The sequence below is a fragment of the Balaenoptera physalus genome (genome assembly GCF_965194825.1).
Source record: "Balaenoptera physalus genome assembly, chromosome: 7".
Classification (NCBI taxonomy): domain Eukaryota; kingdom Metazoa; phylum Chordata; class Mammalia; order Artiodactyla; family Balaenopteridae; genus Balaenoptera; species Balaenoptera physalus.
This window is the reverse complement of record NC_138886.1, coordinates 115,256,230-115,280,663: the sequence shown is the minus strand read 5'-3', so window position 1 is coordinate 115,280,663 and position 24,434 is coordinate 115,256,230. Positions and strand designations below refer to the sequence as shown.

At 40.3% G+C, this 24,434-nt stretch overlaps 1 protein-coding gene across 6 annotated transcripts in view; it reads left to right on the top strand.

Moving 5' to 3' along the window:
* The first annotated feature begins 1,013 nt into the window (after positions 1–1,013).
* XKR6 (XK related 6) overlaps positions 1,014–24,434 on the top strand; it is an 83,496-nt gene continuing 60,075 nt past the window's right edge. For 4 of the 6 annotated variants that reach the window (XM_082469032.1, XM_082469031.1, XM_082469030.1 and 1 more), the window contains exons 1-2: positions 1,014–4,299; positions 5,046–5,114. In XM_082469032.1, the coding sequence (XP_082325158.1) occupies positions 3,566–4,299; positions 5,046–5,114 (803 nt within the window). In that variant the 5' untranslated portion in view covers positions 1,014–3,565. The remainder of the gene's footprint in view (positions 4,300–5,045; positions 5,115–24,434) is intronic. The other 2 variants (XM_082469034.1, XM_082469033.1) reach the window with 1 other exon arrangement.

Genomic DNA, 24,434 nt, shown 5'->3' with positions numbered 1-24,434 from the left:
GTTATTTAGAAACAACAATAACAACAAAAGTGACCAGTAGGCCTGCGTGCCTCTTTAGCACGCAGGCCTACTGGTCACTTTTGTTGTTATTGTCTTTAGCAGGCCCATAGACAGTCAGAGCCTCTTAGCATAAGGCTACCTTAAGGGCAAATCATCAAGAAAGGGTTAATTGGTGAGCTGGTAAGAAAGCAGACCAGTGGGCAATGCATTTCTTTTATTCCCTTCCCCACCCCCGGATTACTAAAGAATTGAGATATCTCTGTAATATATCAACTGAGTTTTGTGAAGATTTAAGTCACAAAATGTAAAGTAATGCAATGAAAGTCACTTCAAAGGGTAAATTTAAGTTACCTGAAAGATTAATTAATTCACTCATTTAACCAATATTTATAGAGTGCTCACTATGTGTTCAGGACTGTGCTAAATGCTGGACTGGCTTGGACATCTAATTGCCCCAAAATTCTAGGTTAAAAAAAAAAGTACCATTCATAGCACAGTCCAAATTTATGTTAAACTTTCAATGAGTCTTCATGAGAGATTTATTATCATTGATTTCAATTTTAGAAGCTCCTGGGTTCTACAAAGTATCCCTTCCATAGAAGGCAGAATGGTAAAATTGTTGAAACAGCAAATGTAAAGTTGAAATCACTTGACAGTCTGTGAATCTTATCTACTTTAAACTTCAATTGTGATAAACCCTTTTGACTTAGCCTCATTTGTCCGCCTTGTATAGTGACTGTAATTTACTTAGCTAATTTCACTAGTAGATTATGTTCTTTCAGGGCAGAGAAACAGAAAATCGTAAATATGTCATTGCTGCTTGCTTTTTTATCTAATTTCACAGGCTCACAGGCTCAAATAGAGAAAATGTATTTAAAAACAAATTAATTGCATCTATTTCCCAGAAGTATTTGAAAATGCTTTCATTTATTAGAGATACCAAATCTACTGGATGATAGAATTTAAGTAACTATATGTTGGCATATGTGAACATAGCAATAACAATAATAGCAATAATAATAATAGTTATCATTAATCCAGTGCTTACTACCTATCAGGCATTGTGTTGAGAGCTTTGAATAGACTACGATCTTTAATCTGTCCAACAACTTTAAAAAAAATAAATTTATTTGTTTTATTTATTTATTTTTGGCTGCGTTGGGTCTTCGTTGCTGCTAGCAGGCTTTCTCTAGTTGCGGTGAGCAGGGGCTACTCTCTGTTGTGGTGGCAGGCTTCTCATTGTGGTAGCTTCTCTTGTTGTGGAGCATGGGCTCTAGGCACATGGGCTCAGTAGTTGTGGCTCACGGGCTCTAGAGCGCAGGCTCAGTAGTTGTGGTGCACAGGCTTAGTTGCTCTGCGGCATGTGGGATCTTCCCAGACCAGGGCTCGGACCCATGTCCCCTGCATTGGCAGGCAGGTTCTTAACCACCGTGCCACCAGGGAAGCCCTGCCAAACAACTTTTCAAAGAAGCCACTGTTATATTCCCATTTATATAATGGAGGAAACTGGGGTTTAAAGAGGTTAACTATCTTGTTCACATTAGTCATGTTATTACTTTAGTGGAACTGGGATCCAAACCTGGGCAGTCCTACTCTACACCTATGCCATCTTTTAAAGGTGTTATTAACTCAAATTCAGTAAAGAAAGAAGCAGAATCTCATCTAAATGGAGAGTAATCCTTACCCGCTGGCTATAAGTTTTACGCCCATAGGAACAAGGAGGCTTAAATTATGGTGTGAAGTAAAAGGATACCCTTATGTGACATGTTTCCAAAAGTAGATTTTGGATTATTTCTTCCCCCCCTCCCCCCTCAAATGGCAAAGGTAAAAATTCTCTTTGAGTACTTTCTGTAAAAGTCTTTACAGCTTTTAGCTTGGCATAAATACCCATGAAAAGTTGTGTACCAAAATATGGAATCCTCACCTTGCCCTGCCACCCCCAAAATTTAACTAGGAGCTATAGTGTTAAATATTTTATATCTCAAAATAATGATACTGAAAATTTCAAAGGCATCTTTCTTCCCCGAAACCTCAATGCCATACAAATATTACCTAATTTGTCCTATTTGAAGGAAAATTATTGGCATGATTAGAAGGTTTTACTGAAGGAAGAAGTAGACAGAATCAGAAAAATGAGCACAAAAATCCAGAGAGGTCAATGAGAAAATTCAGGGTTTGAAAATTTTTTCTTTTAACTCCAAAATGTTCCATTCACCTGATCAGTAACAATTGTGACCATGTAGCTTTCTCTATCTGGCTTCAAATATACTTTCACTAGAAGATCATTGTAATTCAAATCCATTCAGTGCTGCTTCACTTTTGTAAACTGTTAGTTAAGTAGTGTACCCTGCACCTATTTTAATGATATAGCACATTGATAACATTTTCACTTATTTAAAGCCATGTTTACTGACAGATCCTTAGCATCAAAAAAATTCTAAAAGGCAATTTTCACACATCCAAAAGCTTGAAGAAGTAACTGACACAGCTTAAACCCTGGCTAGTTCTGAATTTTCCAAATTATGGTAACAGAATTGAAAAACTGCATACTTAAAAAAAAAGTTGGTAGAAATACATTTTAATGGTGAAGAAAATACACTCAAGGTCACAATATGCCAATTCAATCTTCGCTGTAATTTTCAAGACCCAATCAGGCTGGTTATCACTGGATTTTTGCCTGCACTTTTCTTAAGGGAATGGTGAAAACTTTATTGCAAAAGATGGTAAAGTTATCAGTGACAAGAAAATCAGGGGGTCAACAGAGGTAAAAGAGGAGGGAGTTGTCTAAATAGAAGTGAGAATCAGTTAGTTATGTGTGGGAATCTAAACTGACTTATACAATTTCTAAAGACCCTCAAAATAAGAAAAGGAGACAAATTTAAAAGAAAAAAATCAAAAAAGGAAAAGAATCAGCCAAAGAGGTGAGACACAGCCATTTTGATGGGGGGGCGGGGGGGGCGTCTAACTACACAATGAGGTCATCCTATCTCCCGGAAGTGACACGTAATCACCTGCTTTGCACTAGCTCCGCCCCTTCCCTCACAGGTCCCGCCCCTCCGCCAGCAGCCGGGAGGGTGTTAGGGGGCGTTTCTCCAGGAGGAAAGCCGTGAGCTGCGACGCTGAGGAAGGGGACCCCAAAACGTCTGGCACTGCCCCCTCCAGGGATCACTTTGGACCGCCTCACTCGGCCCAGCGGGATTCAGAAACGCCGAGGGGTCAACCTGATGGGTTTCGGGGTCAACGGAAGAGGGGAAGGGGAGCCCTGGCGGGGTGAACCCCCCGGTCCCCCGCCCAGCAGCTGAGGCACAGGAGGGCGGCCATCTTGGCCGGGAGGGTAGGGCTGGGGAGCTGCGGGCGCCGTGCGATTGGGGGGCTCGCCCGGAAGTGACGCCAACTACCCGGAAGCGGAGGGGGTTCCCTGGCCCACTCCCCCCTCGTTCGTTTGCTCCCCCGCTTCCTCCCCGCCCCCCTTCCTCTCCATTCGTTTCCCCCCCCTTTCCCTGCCTTCTCCCCCCCCCCACCCGTCCCTCCCCCCCCAACCTCCGGAGCTGGGAAGAGAGTCAAGATGGCGGCGAAATCCGATGGCGGTGGCGTGGGGGTGGGCTTCGCCCAGCTGCACAACCTGGACGAGGCGGTGGGCAGCGGCGGCGAGGAGGACGGGGAGCCCGGGGGAGGCGGCTGCGGCGGCGGCGGCGACGGCAGTGAGCCCGGCGAGAGCAGCTCGCTGCACATCTGCCACTGCTGCAACACTTCCTCGTGCTACTGGGGCTGCCGCTCCGCCTGCCTGCGCTCCCTCCTGGGCAAGACGCCGCGCCGCAGCGCCGCCGCCGCCGACGGGGGGGACCAGCCGCTGCAGCCGCCCGCGGCCGCCGGCCGCCACCCCCCGACGCCCTCGGCCGAGCGGCCGCAGCCGCCGCAGGTGGAGCGGCCGTGGCTCGACTGCCTGTGGATCGTGCTGGCGCTGCTAGTCTTCTTCGGGGACGTGGGCACCGACCTGTGGCTTGCCCTCGACTACTACCGCAAGGGGGACTACGGCTACTTCGGGCTGACCCTCTTCTTCGTGCTGGTGCCGTCCCTGTTGGTGCAGAGCCTGAGCTTCCGCTGGTTCGTGCAGGACTACACGGGCGGCGGGCTGGGCGCCGTGGAGGGGCTCAGCAGCCGGGGCCCCCCCATGATGGGGGCCGTCTACGGCCATGGCGCGGGGGTCCCGGCCACGCCGGGGGCGCAGCGCCTCTGCCGCCTCTCCGTGTGGATCTGGCTGTCGGTCATCCACCTGCTGCAGATGGGGCAGGTGTGGAGGTAAGAGCACTGCGGGGGTGGGGGTGGGGGCGGGGGCGGGGGCCTGGCCAGCTGGCCCTGCAGAGGGCCCCGCGGGCGAGGCCGGAGCCCTCCGGAGTGCGCTCCGCCCTCGAGTGGCCCCGCAGGTGGGCCCCTTGGACGGGCCTGGAACGGGGTCTTGAAGGAGGGCTTTGCCACGCACTTTCCCTGGCGTCTCAAAAAGACCATCGTGCGGTCTGGATCCCTGGCCACGCCTTTTGGCCCGGGGAGGCCCAAGTCCCGCTGTTTGTCTTCATCCCTAGTTCGCACTTAGCGGAGACCCTGCCTCATCCTCCCTCCCCTCTGTCTCTGTAGATCTCTATATTCCCGTGGTCCCTTGCCCCTGTATCCCAAGGTAACCAACCGCTAGCGCTTTTTATCTGCACCCTAGCTCGCTTCCTGGGGGAACCTTCCTTCTTCCAGCCGGTTTGCACTCGGTTTTGTGCCCCGGTGAGACATCTTCCCCTCTTTCCCCGTCTTCTCTCCTCAGCGGCCTGTGTGGGGCTCTGTGCAACCCCCCTGGCTGCCTCTCCTTTCAGCGCTCCTTTATTCCACGCCCCCTCCCCCCTTCCTGCGACCCCCATCCCCTGCAAAGGACTCCAAAGCGCTGCTCTCCTTGCAGGAAAAATGACTTTTTTGCTGGATTGGACGTGCCCTTTTCTTAGTGACAGGTAAAATTGTATAATACGTGATAGGTGTAAGCGTTTGTTTTTAACTCTCACCTCCAGAAAATCACTTAGCCACCTGGACATCTCTTCTGGTGGAACGTTGTTTTTGGTAGCCAGGCCAGTGCGCAGGTGATTTATGTTTACACAAGCCCCAAGCTTAGCCCTGGGGCTCTTTCCCTTCTTGTAAATTTCCCATGTGCCAGGTGAATCCCTCAAAAACCACTTGCAGATTTTTTTTTTTAATAGCTTAACTGGCTAAACTAAGGAAGTGATTCCATTAAAACGTTGGTAAATCTGTGCTCTCCAACTTAAATCAGCTTGAGTGTATTCTGCAAACAGTGAGTTGTGGGTGAGCGTTTGCAAGAAAAAAAATCTTACTGAAGAGAAATTATTTAGAGCTCCTCAGGTATGTTGCTTCTGTGAGAAGACATTTTGCCTACACTGCTCAGGCACCTATTCCTAGTAGGAGATTTTAGGTGCTCAGAATTTCAGTTTACTGGTATGTACTCAGGTTAACTGAAATAAAGTTCAGCGTGTTTTGAATTGTTTGTCTAGGTCTCTGTTCAGAATTTTAAATAAAAACATTTCAGAAAGCATGGGGATGAATTAAGTCGAATCACGAAAGAGCATGCAAGAACTTTGTCCTGCAGAATTTACATGCAAATTCAGGATAGGGGACATGTGAGTGGTTCTTGATTTTCCTGGTCCTCTCAGGGTTGTTTACTGGTGTTCCTAGATTGAACCGAGCAACCTTTTTTCCTAGCTCTGTTTGTCTGCAGATAATTTATTTCCTGCTGATACGTTTATAAGAAGAGAGGGAATAAAATAGAAAAAAAGATGATTGATTAACTTTTAGCGATTATGAGCCTAATATGGGGTCAAGGAAAATTTTGATATATGTTTTGAATTTGAAATCTAAATCTAAAAACTCCCCAGTCCATACTGAATCAAAGATAGTGTGTTTAACATGGGGGATACCTTTTTTTGGTTTCTTGCAGGTTGGTAAGATGCAAAGATATGAAGGGAGAGGGACAAAAAGTATGGGGAGAGATTTTGAAATAGTAGTAAAATTTAACAGCATCTAATTAATAAGTAGGCTTGTACCGAAAGTCACCTATCTCTCCGTGTTAGACGTCGAGATGTGGGCAATCAAAACCTTGGTGTCAGGTTAAAATTCCTGAGAGAATTGTTTCTAATGTAATCCATCCTAGATATTTATTAGTAGTAAGCTTTTGGGACATACTGAAATTGGAGTTCTGTTTCACAAATTTTTTAGGCAGAATAATCCCTCGCCATTGACCTAAACCTTAATTGTATTTGGCAAAGTAGTAGAAGTCCCGGTTGTGGACAAACTGAAAAGTACATTTTAAATATGAATTTAGCTTTTATAATTGTTTAAAACAGGGCAGTGTATTATTTTTCCAGATTTTTATTGAACTTTCAGAGTCTGTAGTGGTAAATATAATATATATATATTTTGAAAAGATGCTTGTGCTTTTACTATGTCTAAATTTTTTGGTCCTTTTTCAAGATTAGAATATATGTCTAAATATTTTATAAAGTTAAGGTATTAAAAGACATGCTAATTCATCTGAGTTATTTATTCCAACGTACTATACTTCAAAAGAAATATTTACTGAGGAAGGATTTTATTTTTTTCCAGTAAGCTTGTTTTACTTGAGATACTCCAGGAGCAGGGTCTGCTCTTTAACACCTGCTAGGCATGTGGCTTGCATGGAAACCATTCATAAGTAAAAGCTTTGGAGAAAGGTGTTTATTCTTTTCTTGTTTTAATCTCTTGGCAGACTTGTCAGTGGGTATAAACATACATCATCTCAGTTTTTTCTGCAGATCTTTTGGGGTTACAGTTTGTTCCCTTAATCATATTTGCTACTTAAATTTTATTTCATGTGGTCATGTGACATAAAGGTTAAGGTCTAAGAATTTGATTTGGGCCACACTTCTAAGAAAAGATGTTGGTGAAGTATGTTGTCAAAACTGACGGCGTTAAACCCTGAAGCGTGTCTCTTCATATGCTTTTTTTTAAATGTAAAATTATTTGACTCACGTGAACAAAAGCACAGTGCTTATTTAAGAAAAATTAGTTTCTCTTGACATTAAGGTGGTAAATTTCTATGCATGTTGCCTTTCCTATCAAGATGGAAAATACTTGGCATCTGTTTCACCAAATGACTTCACAGAATGTAAGAAAATAGTTTTGACTGGGCCAGAACTGGAGCATGGAAGAGTAGTTGCCTGTAGGATGATTTGGTTTCATGAACCTTGTTTTGCAGAGCACTACTGTGTGATTAAGGTCTGTTTAATGCATGCTTTACCTTCCCTAATTAATTACTTAACGTGGAACTTACTGTCTACCTTTATGTGCTCTGTTTTTCAGGTGCTTTTCCCAGGGATAGCAGGTCTATGAGTCACCCATACCAGGAATAGGGGTCGCACCAGGCTTCAGTTTAGTACAGTGTGTTGTTATTAGAAAGTGAGATCATTTTCTTGGAGGATTAGAGCTTAGAAACAGGTTTGCATATTGCATTATTGTGTGTAAGTTTTTTCCTTAAGTGTATCGGCTTTTCTTTGCTTCTCTGCTACTTTTAGGGGGTGCTTAGTGTGTTGGCAGCTCACTGCAGTCAAGAAGCAAGTTCTTTGACTAAAATTTCATGTAATGTCTTGATGTTACAACCGAATCATTAATCTCCCTTTTTATGTATTTATTTTTATGGGTATGTTTTAAAGATTTAAAAATTTTAATTAAGATTAAAATCTGAATTTTATTGCCATTTTTAAAGTGAACGTCAGCTGTTCTTTATCTTGGGAGATGAGGTGGAGGAGAGGGTTGCCTTCAAGTGAGAGGAAGGAAGCGGTGTTTCACCTGCCATAATGGGGTCATCAGTCCGTAAACAATCTAAAGCTTTGTTTTAGCATTCTTTCCATTTCAACACTTTGATGTAATATAGGGACACAGCTCTCTCTAATCAGCAGCAAATGTTGCTGGGCTGGTGAAGATGCTTTTTAAACTTATCTCCCCCCCACCCTCCCTCAGTGTAGGGATACTTGGAAAATTATGGGGCTTTGTTCTTATTGAATATTTTAGAATAGCGGTTCTTAACTCTGGCTGAGACTAGAACCTACTACAGCTTAAAAAAGGCCTGAGCATTGCTGGACCTGCTGAGGAAGAATCCCAGGGTGGGACCCAAGCAGTCTTATTTTTAGAAGCTCCACAGGTGATCAGATGGGCAGCCAGGCTTGAGAAGCACTTTTAGAATTGGGTTTCAGGCTTATTCCATTTAGAGATTGTTATTGGGTTTGTGTTCTTAATAAATAGGATGGAACAGTTGGGAATGGAATGCTTTGGTATTGTGAAGCTTGGTTCCTGGACAACACCATAACAAAACGACTTTACCTTGGAAACATGAGTGTCTAAATACAGTACTTGGGGCTGTCTCAAGTGTATGCACTTATAGTACTCAGTGTTTTATTCTTTGAGCCTAAGTATGGATCTTATTCTAAAAGGATTCCTAAATTCAAAGCGTTCTTCAATAAATGTAGCTCACTTCTCTGCCTTTTATGTGATTCAAACAGCACATTTATGATTGTGTTGCATGTAAAAGGGAAATTAATTTTGAAATGATTCTCTTAAGTAGGCTTGAGGTAAACAACGCGATTACAAGAGGTGTTGGACTAAGTGATCTGTAATGTCCCTGTAGCTCTAAGATGTTGTGATTTAGGAATGGAAATGTTACCTTTCAAATAAGTAAATTCACTCGTGGGGCCAGGATACCAGTCCTAGTCACGATAAAAGATTGTATATGTGTATTTGTGTGTGTGTGTCTGTGTGTGTAGGAGACTTTATATAGTATCGGCTTATTACTGGATGGGAATCTCTATATTGTAAGAATCTTTTTTTTTTTTCCCATTTTGGTCCGTATGTTTAATGGAATTCTGGTTCAGAAGAAACTCAGTGGGATTTTTTTGAGGGGAAACTTGAGGAAAATTGTTCGGAGAAAAGTAATTTGTTTGAGTAGTCAAAACCTTTCAAGATTCAAAAGAAAAATGTTGAGAAAAATGTTCCTCTGTCAAGAAGTGAATGTGCCATAGTGTCAGTAATTAGATCAATGTGCGACTGGCAGAGGAATTAAGCAAATAGGTGTTGACACAGAGTAAAGAGAGAGATTGACAGGTTTGTGGGAATTCAGTAGACAGTAAAGGTGGCATTCCTAACCAGTGAAGGAAAAAAAGATTATTTATCAAATGGTATTGAGGCAATTGACTTCGCAATTGGGGGAAAAATAGCTCTCTACCTTACATAAACAAAAATTCTAAAAGAATTAAAAGTGTAAACATGAAATATTAAATTGTAAAAACACTAGAAGAAAATGTAGGATAATAATTTTATAATCGTGAAAAGGGCAAGATGCTTTGATACCATCAAGGAAAAAAAGGACAAATTTAACAACATAAAGTCTCATCTAGTTACTCCCTTCCTCCTCCCCCTACCTGAAAAATTGTGGAAATACATGATGAGTTGTAAGGGTAGAAGAGTTATATTTAGACAACGAGCCACTTACCTAAAGGAGAGCGAGTGTGAAGAAAGCATCTCTGAAGATTATTTCTCATTTTTGAGTGAACAGAAACAGTAAAAACTTGACAACTATGGTGAATTTTCAAGGGAAGGTGATGAAAAAATGGCACACTTTGAGTAAAATTACAAACAGTGCTGAAGGATAGTATTTCCAGAATGATCTAGAAACAGAACACCAAATTTGTATTGCAGAAGGCTAGCATTCCAGAAACCTAGTAGGCACATGTCAGAAATCATGAACAGTTCATTTCTGCCTTTTAACATCATTCGCTTTGCTTTTACAAACTTTGTCCCTAAGGCCAATTAGTTAGCGTTATGTAATGGATAAATTCTGGAGAGTTGGAAAGATTAGGTGGGATACAAAAAGAAATAAACTGTCTCAGTTGTTGCTATTTTCATCATGGGTTGGTTTGATTTACAGTGTGCTTTCTGCAAACAAGATTGTGGTTAAAACTTTACTCCTTGTGATACTCTGTTTACCTAGTTTCCAGTCAGAAATTGTGCATTTCAAAGAATTAATTTTTTTAAAATCATGAAAATATAGCCTCGTTTAAGAAGTTCACTGACTTTTGCTTTTTGCCGAAAGACAATCCACTATTTACCACTACTGGAGATACTCAAAAAAACAAAACAAAACAAAAACAAAGAAAAACACCACAGGACACAGCAATAGTATAAAGGGAACATTGGAGTTAAGAAATCAGGTTTATCATTCTGCAAGTTCAAAAAAACTCTGGCCTCCATTTCCTCATATTTATCAAATAAGGTGTTAAATTGATTGATCTTTCAGACCCCTCAATTTTAGAAAGTCTATTATGCTATAGGTATTAGCATTCCGAAGTTTTAAACAAGGAATTTCAGACTCTAGTTTGAACAATTAAAATATTAAAAAATGTGGATTTCTCAGGAACTGCTTTGAAGTCCTATCATGTATTATTTTGACTTATTAATATAAAAAATTTTCATTACTTGTAATCACTTTGCTACCTATAGAGGCATTATGTATATATCGTTAGCTAATGTTAAAATTTATAGCAGATAAGACTTCCTGAGAAACTTGTTATCCTGGTTTATTAGCTACTTTTGGGAACTTGCAATTTCAGCTAAAATTACGTTAAGGTGTGCTTTTATAATCCTATGTTTAAAATTTTTTACTGTTAGGTTAAGCTAAAGCAATGCATATATCTAACATATTTTGGAGGTTTTTCTGAGTCGTTTACCTAGATTAATTTCTAATTGGGGAGGAACCTCAAAATCTCCTACTGCAATTTATCATTTGATATGTATTCTCTAACTTTGAAAAGTTAATGTTTGTAAAATTTTTTTTTTTTAATGATAGCTTTCTTGTCAGTTGTGAGCTGTTTTAGGAAATGATTCTAAGTGAGCTTTCTTTGTGTTTTGTATTTTATTAGATTAAGGTATAGGTACTTTTTTGGTTTAAGTTGAATTTGGGGAAAAGACGTGATTTGCTTGAAGGATTCAGTGAATATTATTATGACAAGAACACATTTGTACATAAAATTCAGCTTTAGATTTTTCTTTTCTGTATGTCTAATGTGGGTAAATCTTGGTATATTGCATTACTGTATTTTAATATACTTTAAAACAAATGACAGTATCCTAAGGTATTTTGCATATTGCTAACAAAAAGTGTCTTTACGTGTATATTGCTTTTATCCTGAAATATCAAACAAGTGGTTTTAAAAATAACTTTTGTATGCAATATTTTGGTCTTTTTTCTTTTTAATTGTGAGAAAGCTATTTCTGTTTTATATTGGTCATTAATATACAGAGTATGGATTATATGTCCATCAAATCATTTCTAGGAAGAAATTTAAATATTCAGTTCACAGAAAGGTAAACATATCAGTTTTCTTCACAGCACCCTGGGAAGGGAGGAAGAGTTGATAGTTATTGTTTACCCTGGCCAGATGCTCTCAAAGAATCATAGGTACATGGAGTAGAAAGTTTCTCTTTCACCATTATGTCCGCTTTTTGATTATCTCTTAAACATACTGTACACATGAAGAAAGATGGCAAAGGTGAGGAAGACACCAAATTCATGGCTTGGAAAGCCTGGTGATAAAATAGAGCTGGCAGGAAATTAGGAACCCAGGCCTTTCCAGACAGCAGATGCTTTCTGCTCTTTCTTTGGCTGTGTTTCTTAGAGTGGTCAGAGAACCTCTTGTATTAGGGTAGGACTGGGGCTTGTTAGAATGCAGATTTGTGGGTCTACTATGGGCTTAAAGAATCAGAACCTCAGGGAGTTGGACCAGGGAATGTGTATTTTTGCTGTCTTTATTATGGAAACTTTTAAGCATACAGGGAGATAGAGGAGTATATTGAACGCCCATTACCAGCTACCTGGAGTCTGTAATTAACATAGATAGCTTTATGTGTGTTTAACATGTATCATGAGGTTGCACCTCTCCATACTTTGCCTCAAATACTAATTAGACTAATTCTGCATAGCTATAATACTATTATCCCATCTTAGAAAATTAATGGTAATCCCATAATTATTCCATAATTCAAGAAAATCATCTAATAGTTGTTTCATGTTCAGATTTGCTCATTTGTCGCCAACAATGTCTTTTATAGGTTTTCTCCCTCCCAACACGGATTAATCAAAATTGCTTAATCAGCATTGCTTTTATGTTTCTTTAACGCTAGAACAATTCTTAAATTTTTCTTTTCTTCATGATGTTAACTTTTGCAGAGTCTGGGCCACTTCTCTTGTATGTTCCATATTTTGGATTGCCTGATTGTTTCCTCCAAGTTTCATCTGCCCTCTGTATTCCGGGTAAACTTGAAGGTGCTTCTAGGGGCTTGATTATATTCAGACTACATACTGTTGTCAGAAGTACTGCTTTCCACTTCATATTTGCATCATATCACAGTATAACCTGATTCATCTCACTGTTCGTGATGCTAAGTTTTATCTCTTGGTTAGGGTTCTGACTGCCAGATTCTTCTGTATAAAGGTACATTTTCCCCTTTGCAGTCAGTAAGTAACTTGTGGAGTAAGACTTTTGGCAAGGTGTTAAGGCCTATTTCCTGACAACCTTTTACCTAATAGTTTTAGTGGCCATTGAGAATCCTTGCCTGAATCAATTATGAATTGCTGGTGGGAGGTGGGATTTGTATTTTAAACAAGCTCCCTAGTCGTTCTTAGGTCTCTAAAGTTGGAGAGCCATTGCTGTACTAGAATCAGGACCTGAGAGTTAAAGAAAAAATTCTGTCCTGAAGAAGTTACTATGAATCTAGGCACTGGTGGGTTTTCAACTGGTTATCAGTAGACAGAGTTTAAACTTCATGTTAGCTTTGGAGGAACAAATTTGAAATATGGCTCATGTGTTCTCTGTATGTAACGGCAATAACGTGATATAAGGGCTAATATAACAGGTTAGAGTGTATGACTCAAAGGAGAGTGGAGGATGCATAGAAATTACTAAGGTGGAAAGGAAACTATATTAGAAATTCTTTTTTTTACAATAGTCTCGTTTAAATTTTTGTAAGTTTTTTTGGTGCCCATTTTCAGATGAAGAAATGGGTTTAGAGAGGTTAAGTAATCTGATAAGTCACTGGTAACTGGTGGAGGAAAGTTTTGAAGCCAGATCTCACTGACTGCAAAATATATGCAGTTTTCTATATCTCTTGTAAGGATCCGGAGCCTCTTCTAACTAATTACTTTGCTTTACTTTGGGACTTTGCTGTCTTGGCTTATTGAAAGTGGAGGAATGATATTCTTGAACCACTGGGGCCTCTTGATGTACACGCTGAGGTTCTTTGAGACCTCTGATTTCAACTCTAGTGTATTAAACTCTGCAGACAAGATGCACCCATATGTTGAGTCTCTGTTTACCTGTTGGAAATACCAAGAGTAGTAGCTCTTTCCTTAAGGTTATAAAGCAGTTGTTTTCAAACTTGACTGTGCTTTGGGGTCACCTGAGGAGTCAGATATTTGGGTTCTACCATAAGAGATTATGATCCAGTAGGTCTGGGATGGGCCTTAGAATCTATTTTAAAAAGCCTGTGTTTTCAGAAAGATCCCCAAGCAGTGCACAGACAGGGATGAGAACCACATTTCTATAGGCTGATTTCTACCAATATTTACAGCGGTAGTTCTCAGGGAGAAGGAGTTTCTATTAGAATCACTTGGGAATTTTTGTGTGTGTGTGTGTGTGTGTGTGTGAACTTGAGCACTAGGCGTATCAGATATAGAGGGGTGGAATGAATAAAGGAAGCGCTGATGATGATTTTAATGGAACACCAGTATTTAAACAGTCTCTGATCGGACCTTACTTTTAGCTGGAATAGTTGGTGAAAGTGTGTATTAATCAAATGGCAGCTATATTTGCCATATACTATGGCATATGGGTTATACTTAAGGTTTAGAATACTGTAAAGGCATTTTACATTAAAACTGTACAGCATATAATTGAATATTCCTTTTGATTCAGAAGCTTCTTTGGAAGTTTGAAGTACTTCAAGGTCATTATTAACACAAATGATCACTGTTGGTGTTCTAAAAGTGCCAGGTTAGAGGCATTTCATTATGTTGGGAAAATTGATATTCAGTGCAGAGTGAATTTCATGTCTCAAATTTTCAGAAATGTTATATTTGTTAAAATTGGTGCCAAGGATAGGATTCCTAAAAAGAAACTGGTGAATGAAAGGGGAGAAGTGTCCTAATAGGTATTAAATAAGTGTCATTAGAGACAGGAATGAAGGAAGCAGAGAAGAAAAATGACCCAACTACATTTTGCTTGATGGATTCACGGGGAGGAATAGCTAGGGGAGGGGTTGGGAAGGGGTTTTACAGTCTTTACTCTTCCCTGCTGTAAGATATTTAGTACAGTGGATCAACAGGGACCCCTAAAATCTACACACACCAAAATAACATCCTTTGAGCTCCATCTAGGAATGTACTGTGGCAGTGGTGAGAAAACCCAGGCTCCTTGTAACTGGGAAGCTCAAGGTCAGAACTTCTAGGAGAGATAACAGCTGGCAGAGAGGGACACAGGATGTATGGGCAGGCACACCATATACTGGGTTGGATCCTCTGTGATTCTGGATAAAAATGAACAGAACTCCATATCTCTCATTTTGCTTGGTTATAAGGAACGCAGCTTTTGAGTAGTAAACTAAATAGTAGTTATAAATAGCCCTGTTATAATAGTAGTTATAAATAGCCCTGTATGTTTAGGATGCTGCCATTTTGCCTTCTGTAAGGCAGTTTTCATTAAAGCTGACTCTGAAGGAAAAGATATGCATTCCAAGAGAGGAATTATGTATTCAAAATTTAAGCAATCTCAAATGGCTTTGCTTAGACCTAGTGCGTGATGGCGCGTTTTGGGGTTGGAAGAAAAGAGAAGCTACATGAAGGAAGGACTTTTTACTCTGTTCACAAATTAAACAAAAGTTATCAAAACGAAGCTGAAGTTAAAAGCAATTACATTGTAAATTTGGAAAAATAGAGAATTACAGCATGTTTATAGCATTTGTGGACCGTATTTGTGGTTTCCACTATTTGATAGGGACCACATAATTTTTCGGTAGTTTTCAAGATGTAGTCTAGGATTAAATGAGATGGTATTTGTCAGGCATGTTACAAGATTTGGAATAGGGCCCTGTGAGATTGGAATGTGTCATTCTGTCTATTTGTTTGGCATCTGCAGTTCACTCTCTCAATTCGTGGTATAATCTATATCTACCATAATGTGATATTCCTGAAAACCCTCTCATTCTGTAAAATCACACAGTAAAAACAACAGGGCTGTGGGAAAAATAGGATTAAGGCTAGACTACTTAAAGCCATGTGACTTTGTAACCAGAACACTAACAAAAACAATGACAATCCAAATAAAAATATTAGCACCGTAGTATCGGGGACATTTGTACTCAGCTTCATATCCAGATGGTTCAAGGCCTTATTTTATCCTGGGACATGTTTTTCCTTCTTTGATATGTAGATCCTTGTAGGTATTAGCTTCTACTGGAGGCCATTTTCACCAAAATTAAAGCTCTGGTCCAGGGTTTAGCCTTCATGTGTGCCCCTGGCATCACTAGGTAGAGGAAAGCATAAGGAATATGGAAGACACTAAACCAGCCACCACTGCTTGTACCAAGGGAAGGTATTTTGGTAAGATTCTCACCGGTTTTCTTATTCTTGTTTTTTCCTAAGTCTTTATTATTTGTGAAAAATCTTGCCCTTGATAGCTTCAAAACATTAACATGCTGGGAAGAATCACTTAAAAACCAAAACTATTTCCCCATTATACTGTTGTCATTCTCATTTTGCCAGTCATGTGTGAAACAATCCATGTTACAGGAGCATGCATTGTGGCATAACTGACATGTTTTTGAATCTGTGATGGTGTCAAGATGCAGCTCTTGGAGTTGTCAAGGTTCTATTGTTTTGCGAAGTTCTACTTTTGGAGATAGTACAGCATTTCGAGGTTAAGTGAAAGTTATTCTTCTCATGCTTTGTTGGCCTTTATATACAATAAAGAAGTGAAGAGGGGCTGTTTCAATCCACTTTTAAATTTCTGCTTCTGTAACATAGTCATTGGATGGAATGAGCTAATGTTTCAACGCCACATCAGCCCTTGAACTACATATATGGAGCAGGACTGGATTTAAATTTCGGCTCATTTGAAATGTAGTTATAGTGAGGCTTTAAATTAAAATTCATCTGAGTGTACAGTAAATGGAAAAAAAGCAGCAGTAGCCAGTTGTCAAGGAAAAAGCTGATGGGTAGAACAAACAGACGGCTTTCAGCCATATAAACAATCTGTTTTCATAGGGCTGTTTTGTTTTGTTTTGTTTTAGGATTGGGAAAATGTCCACATTAAGTCGAAGTTAGTTAAATGTGAAAGGCAGCAAATATACAATGTGTACGTTGAGTATTACAGTGTTTTTCTTCACTAACTGTAATAAACATTTCAGTGGCTTAACACAAGAGGTGGATTGTCTTCTGTGGGTGGTCCTGGCTGATCATGGCTTTAGCATCCTTTAGGGACTCAGCGCCCTCAGCATTCAGCCAGAGAAAGGAGAGAGAATATGGAGAAAGCATAGCTGCTTCTTAAAAGCCCTGGCTTGAAGTGACTTGCATCACTGGTGCTATCGTCCCACAGGGAGGACAGCCCTGTGACTACGCCCGCATAAAGGGAAGCCGGGGGATGCGGTCCTGCCCAGGGGACAGCTTTGTACTACAGGAGAGGGAGCTTGTGCTTTGTTGGCTAGAGACTGAGGAAGAAACAATTCTCTACTTAGATCAGGTATTCTCCGGATTAGATTAAGGGAGGGAGGGTGCGTGTGTGTGTGTGTGTGTGTGTGTGTGTGTGTGTGCGTGTGTGTGTGTGTGTGTGTGTGTGTGTAATGTAAATTGCTATTGATTGGAGCATAAAAGAGACAATTCCTTTTAAAACTTTGATTTATATTTTAATTTAATATTTTAGGATTTGCTAGCCATGTCAGGTGTCTCATTTTACTTTTTTTAAAAAAAAAATCTTTATTGGAGTATAATTGCTTTACAGTGTTGTGTTAGTTTCTTCTGTACAACAGAGTGAATCAGCTTATATGTATACGTATATCCCCATATCTCCTCCCTCTTGAGCCTCCCTCCCACCCTCCCTATCCCACCCCTCTAGGTGGTCACAAAGCATCGAGCTGATCTCCCTGTACTATGCAGCAGCTTCCCACTAGCCATTCATTTTACTCTTAAAAATGTCAAAACTGTTCTTAGCCTGAGTGTCATACAAGCACAGGTCAACCCTATTTTAACTGGTCAGGTAAAACAAGTAACTCTATTTAAATTAGCTTTTAAAAGTGACAACTACGTTTAATAATTTTAAGTGTGATCTGTGCCAAATATACTAAATTAAAATATAATGAAATGGTACAACTAGAGTTTTGAATAGTTTTTCTTCAGATGAAATTTCATTGAGGTAAAAATGGCCTTCATAGACTAAATAAAAATTACTGTAGCCTTGTCAGTGTTTCAAGTCTTAAAAGAAATAGTTCATCTGGTTTAGGACAGTTTGGGATCTTGACATGTGCTCACAGAGGTTGTAACTTTAACAAAACTGTGTCCCATACTTAGGGAACTTGTTGGCTTCTATTCCCCAAATAACTGCCCCCAAAAGTCACTCCTTGTTTTTTGTCTTTTAATTGTACAGGCCACCAAATAAATACGTGTGCAAAACTCATACCTAAATTTGGAGATTTACACTAAAACTTTGTTAGTAAAACTGATTGGATTCTATTTGTTTTGTGTGTTAATAATCACTAGGAATGGATTAAAATTATCTAAAAATTCCTTATAAAGGTGTTAAAGCATCTAAATATGATTTAAAGTAAAACTGAAACTAAAATGTTTTCATCAAAACACGTCGATATGTTTTATAAGTTCTTCTAGCAATCATAAAATATTAAAAAATAAAGACCTGTTAGTCTAGTAGTGAAGGTTTAACGGTCAACTGTTTTAAGATGCTTGTTCTGTTAATTCCAAATATGACTTAGGTTATATTTTCTGGTATTCTTAATTGGCTTTTAAAAAGTAGGTTACTAAAGCATTAAAATAATAAATATACGTATTTATTTAGAGGCTATTTAATAATTAAAGTTTCTCTACATAATATTACCACCAGTTGAGACTGTACCAGGGTCTAGATGAGGATCCTTTTTTTTTCCTTACAAAGCCAAAATCTGTGACCTGTATGGCTAGTACATAATTAATATCTTCTCAGACTATTGTGCTTGAGAGATAAAACAGCAAATTATAATTAGAATAAAAATCAGACCCTGAAACCTTTAATAGGAGCTGTATGGTATTACAGGTCAAATACACACTACTTGAGATAAAATTTTTTGCCTGGTTGATCTTATTAATATAATTTTAATACTTTTAGTGTGTTTACTTATATTATCTGGTGCTGGCTTAGTCTTTCACTCCCAATATTGCATCTGTTGTATCCAGACAACATTGCCCAGACTGCAAGCAGACGTGACTCCCCAGTGTCATAAGAAGCCACTGGGTGACCCTGTCTGAGCTTGATCAAAATAACTACTGTTACGTCCAGGGATTCCAGAACGTAATACTGCTGCAGATGTTAAAATGCTTACACTGTGTTTAGAAACTTATTCATAAGCCTTTTCAGTTTTCAATTCATAAGCCCACTTGGGTGGATGCTCCAAAATCTTACTTAGTGACATTGTAGTAATATTAATCGACACAGGTTGTAGGACTTCTCAAGACCAAAGAAAAAATGAATTGCTAAACTTCACGATAGTTACTCTTGGTTGACGTAGATACAATCTTAAATTATAGTGTTTAAAAAATCCAACAGGGACTTCCCTGGTGGCGCAGTGGTTAAGAATCCACCTGCCCAATGTAGGGGACATGGGTTCGATCCCTGGTCTGGGAAGATCCCACATGCCGCGGAGCAACTAGGCCCATGTGCCACAACTACTGAGCCTGTGCTCTGGAGCCCACGAGCCACAGCTACTGAAGCCTGCGTGCCTAGAGCCCGAGCTCTGCAGCAAGAGAAGCCACCACAATGAGAAGCCCGCACGCCGTAACGAAGAGTAGCCCCCGCTCGCCGCAACAAGAGCAAGCCTGCGCACAGCAGTGAAGACCCAAAACAGCCAAAAAATATAAAATAAGATAAATCATTTATATAAAAAAATATAAAAAAAAATTCTAACAAATAATACTTCACACTAATTAAGATGGCTCCTAACTACATCTGAAACTAGCATGATATTATAAACCAACTATACTTCAATTAAAAAAAAAATGGCTCTTATCAAAAAACCTGAAAATAACAAGTATCGGTGAGGATGTGGAGAAATTGGGACCCTTGTGCACTGTTGCTGGTAATGCAAAATTATGTAGCCATCATGGAAACCGAATGGTGGTTTCTCAAAAAATTGAATATAGAATTACATATGATCCAGCAATTCCACTTCTGGGCGTCTACCCTGAAGAACTGAAAACAGGAGCTTGAAGAGATATTTGTATAACATGTTCATAGCAGCATGATTCATAGTAGCCAAAAGGTGGAAGCAACCCTACTGTCCACAGATGGATGAGTAGATAAAATGTAGCACGTATGTGTAATGGAATATTATTCAGCCTTTATAAAGGATGGATATTCTAACACATGATACAGCATTGGATGAGCCTTGGTGACATTATGCTAAGTGACATAAGCTGGTTAAAAAAAAAAGGACAAATACTGTATGATTCTACTTTTATGAGGTAACTAGAGTAGCTACACTCACAGAGACAGAAAGAATGGTGGTTGCCAGGCCCTGGGGGGAGGGGGAATGGGAAGTTAGGTACTTTCAGTTTGGTAAGATGAAAAGAGTTCTGTGGATGGATGCTGGTGATGGCTGCACAACAGTGTGAATGGACTTCATGCCTCTGAATTGTACCCTGAAAAATGGTTAAGATATTAAAGTTTATGTCATGTGCATTTTATCAAAATTAAAAAAAATCAACAAACCCTTCAGATAGTTTCATTTCTTCATAGTCCTACTCACTGATGAAACACAGAAAACAAATGAACAAACAAAATCTTTTTCTCTTCCTTGCACAGTACTGTTGTCAATTTAAAAAGCAGAAGTAATATTAGTTATGTCCCCACAGCCAATCCATTTGGATCAAGGTGTACCTCTTTTTTTTTTTTAGTAAATTTATTTTTTATTTTTACTTTTGGCTGCATTGGGTCTTCGTTGCTGCACACGGGCTTTCTCTAGTTGTGTTGAGCGGGGGCTACTCTTTGTTGTGGTGCGTGGGCTTATCATTGCGGTGGCTTCTCATTGCGGAGCATGGGCTCTAGGCGCATGGGCTCAGTAGTTGTGGCTCACGGGCTCTAGAGCGCAGGCTCAGTAGTTGTGGTGCACGGGCCCAGCTGCTCCGCGGCATGTGGGATCTTCCCAGACCAGGGCTCGAACCCGTGTCCCCTGCATTGGCAGGCGAATTCCTAACCACTGCGCCACCAGGGAAGCCCCAAGGCATACCTCTTACCAGTGTTCTAGCCACACTTTGCAGGTGGGCACTGGCTTCCATTGTGTTACCTAAAAATATTATTTTAAAATTGGTCCCTTCCACTTCTGCAGCACAGTGTGACCGTTTTCCGGTAAAAAGTTAATGCTCGTGTTGGTCTTCACAGTGATACTCATAGTCTCAGATTTGAAAATGAGGACCCAAGTGTTTTTAAATCTGAAATGACTCCAATAAAGGATGGGTAGGTAGTATTTTAAATCAAAAGAGAGCTCTTCCAAGTTCTCTCTCCTACAGCCTGACCTGTGGTGATGAGGCACTGCCTGTAAGGAGGGCCAGAGAAGCCCAGGCCTTCAGAGCATGCCTTTTGGAGGCCAGGTGCTGGGTCTCAAGACTGCCCCGGACCAGCTGTTAACTGGTTACCGTTATTTAACCACTCTGTTCTTGGGTTTCCTCACAGGTAAGATGGGGCTTATTTTAGGGAGAAAGATCAGGAACAGCTTTGTGGAGGAGGATATTACTACCTTACAGGGTTGTTTTGAGAATTAAGACTTAATACATGTAAAGTCTGAGAATAAAGCTTTGATACACTTACTTACTAAATGTTAGATATTAACAGCTTTTTCTACCTGGCCCAGAGTATTGAAAATTGTACCAGGCGTTGATAAGGTTCTACCTGGCCAAATTTTCTTTCTTTATTTAACTGTTATCCAACCCTCTTTCTACACGTAGAAATATGCCTTGCTTAGGTGTTCAAAGTAAATCCTCCAAATAAAAATGTGATATTGTTAAAGCAGTTAGAACTGTGTGTCTATTAAATGATTGTAAGTGAAATGATTGTAAGTTCTCATTGTAAGTGAAACCAGGGAGAGAACTATAGTCACTTTGTAATTTATTTACATATTGATAAATGCTTGAATAAAAAGTGGATTGTCCATGTTCAAAAATACATTAGGTAGGCAGTCTTTTGAAACAGTCTTGTCTAAATGTCAAAACATATTATCTAGCACCAAAAAAATCTAAAATGTTTATATGAGCTTTTTTAAGGAAAAAAATGTTATTATGAAATATGCATGTATAAACTTTTGATGAATAAAGAGTTTACCACCCTTTAGTTGATAAGGAAAATATTACGTATAAATGGTGTAACTATGCGACAATTCTTTAAAATCTCCTCAGTAAAGAAAGATGTTAACCAGCCATTTTACACCCTTTCCAAACAACATTGACAGATCTTAGTTCTGTGAACCTGTCAGCAGATCAGAGACCTTCAATGGTCCCTGTTTGTTCACAGAATGTACCCCAAACTTCTAAGCCCGAAGTGCGACGTCCATGGTTCCAGAAGACTTTTCTAACCCCATATTTCATTACCTCATTGCTCCACTGTCCCATTTTCATAATGAAACATTCTTACAGCACGAGTTCAGCCAAACTGTTCTCATGCTCTTTATTGTTTGTCTCCGTGCAACCTTGTCTCTGTTGCAACCTTGGAAGCAGCCTTAGCAATCTGGGGAGACGTTTGCTGGTGACCGTTTCCCAGGGTCTGGTTGCTTCAGGCGGTGGTTTTAATCTCTTGCCTGGGAAATGTTACACAAACTGCAAGTATGTAGAGGTTTATTTTAGTCTGTTTTCTATGTGTGGTAGCTAAAGTCCAGGTGGGAATTGGTAGATTAATAATCAGTTACTTGCTTTTCATAAAGGAGGCATCCGTCAGCTTGTAGTCCGGCTGTTAACCTTAGATGTGTCTCCTCTAGCTAGATGCCTGTTCTGTGGGCGACTGGACTCCTGTAGGCTCAGGCAGGACCAAAAGCAGTCAAAAACTGGACAATTAAAGAGCAGAGGAAGAGTTCACCTGGTACTTTAGCAACTGTCTGTAAGTGCTTTGTCTCACTCCTATTTACAGCCAAAATTACAGTAAAACTAGAAGTTTTTTGTTTGATCCAAGCTCCTCTCCCATTTCTTATTTTTTTCTAACCTCTCAGATGTTTGTACTTAAAAACTTGGTATTTTTTAAAGTGATTTCTCCATGGTTGGGATATCTTGTATCCTTTTTTTCTCAACTTTAATATGTGTGTATAACAAGTTCCTTTTTGATTGGAATTCAGGTTGTACTCTTCCCTAACTGCCTGATGACCACCTGAAGCCACATAAGTAAGACTATTTAATGAAGTAATCCATTTTTAATATACTAATTTGGGGGGCCCATTTGTAATTTTCAAAGTTTCATAATATTACATTATTAATCCTTGAGGTTGTTACAGGTTGATCGATCCCAGAGCTGATAAACTTTTGAAAGATTAGACTAGAGGAGGCTAATTCATTGTTGAGCATGTGAAATTACTGATTTGACTGGAATACATATCTGTGGTCTGTTTTTGATAATTTTGCCTGTAATGATGTTCATTAGGACAACCTCTCCCTCTATAGGATGGTTCCCTACTACTTCTGCCTGTTGGTTGGAAGACCTGGCTTCCACCTAGCCTCTATGGCTCGGTACCCTGCTCTCTGTGCTGTAGTCAGCTCTCGCCTCTGTTACAAAACCAAGTGTGATGGGATCAGTTCTGTGTAGCTTACAGTTAAGTAGGACCTCAGACTTCAGGCTTTCTATGTCAGAGAGGCCTCAGTTGGGCAGTACCTTGGAGTGTACATTAGCCCATTGTGTTAGTTCCTCCTAAGGCTGCTGTGACAAAGTGTCACCAGTGGGGTGGCTTAAAACAACAGAAATTTATTCTCAACAGTTCTGGAGACTACAAGTCTGAAACCAAGGTGCCAGAAGGGCCGTGGTCCCTCTGAGACCCTGGCTAGAATCCTTCCTTGCCCCTTCCTAGCTTCTGGTGGTGGCTCTCAGTCCGTGGCATTCCTTGGCTTGCAGCTGCATAACTTCGTTATCTAACGCTGTTGTCGCATGGCGTCCTTCTCTCTCTGTCTCTGTCTAAATTTTCCTTTTCTTATAAGGATACCAGTCGTATTGGACTAAGGCCCAGCCTACTCTAGTATGACTCTATCTTCACTTATTACCTCTGCAACTACCCTGTTTCCAAATAAGGTCACATTCTGAGATACTGGGGTTAGTTAGGACTTCACATGTTTTTTTTGGGAGACACAGTTCAACCCGTAACATCCACGATTTTTTCTTTAACATAGTAGGTTTGGAAATTCTCTTTCGTGGTTGACCCAGTGTCACTCTGACTAAAAATGAAGGCAGTTTGACTGGGTATAGTAACCCTTCAAACAAGGAAATTATGTGTTTGTGAAAATATGCTGTAATGAAGATTATGAAAAAGGTAAAACTACAGCTTTGCCATGGGATAAGCGAGGGTCTTTGAGCTGGACTGTTCTGTGTGATGTTATACATTCTGTTCCACCTAACGTCACACTGTAACAAATGGAAATACCTTGGGGCTCCCTTATGCATCACTTTAACCCTGCAGATAACGCATTTTTCTCAGTTCCGTAGTGCCATAGGCTTAGGTTTTGGAACAGATCGCTGAGTTCTCAGAGCCTTGGTTTGCCCCTCAGTGGAGTGAGAACTCTACCTCCAAGGCAGGGTTTTCAAGGTTTGGATGAGTCGCTGTTGGCGTAGCGTCTGGCACACATGGCGTGCTCGCTCTGTGGGACTTGCCCTCTCCCCCTCTCCATCTTCTCACAGTCTTGGCCACGGTGAAAGTGGCTGTCAGTGGAGCAGCTGGAGTCCATCACGCTGCCAGCAGTAACATCTTGCTGCCAGTGGTGCCAGACTTTGCCCAGCGTTGAAATGTCTAAGAATAGTAACCAGGAAGGCGGCCAGAGGAGGTCTCTCACTCTGATCTAGAGGCTTTGCGGGGGTTTTCTTTCAGAGGGA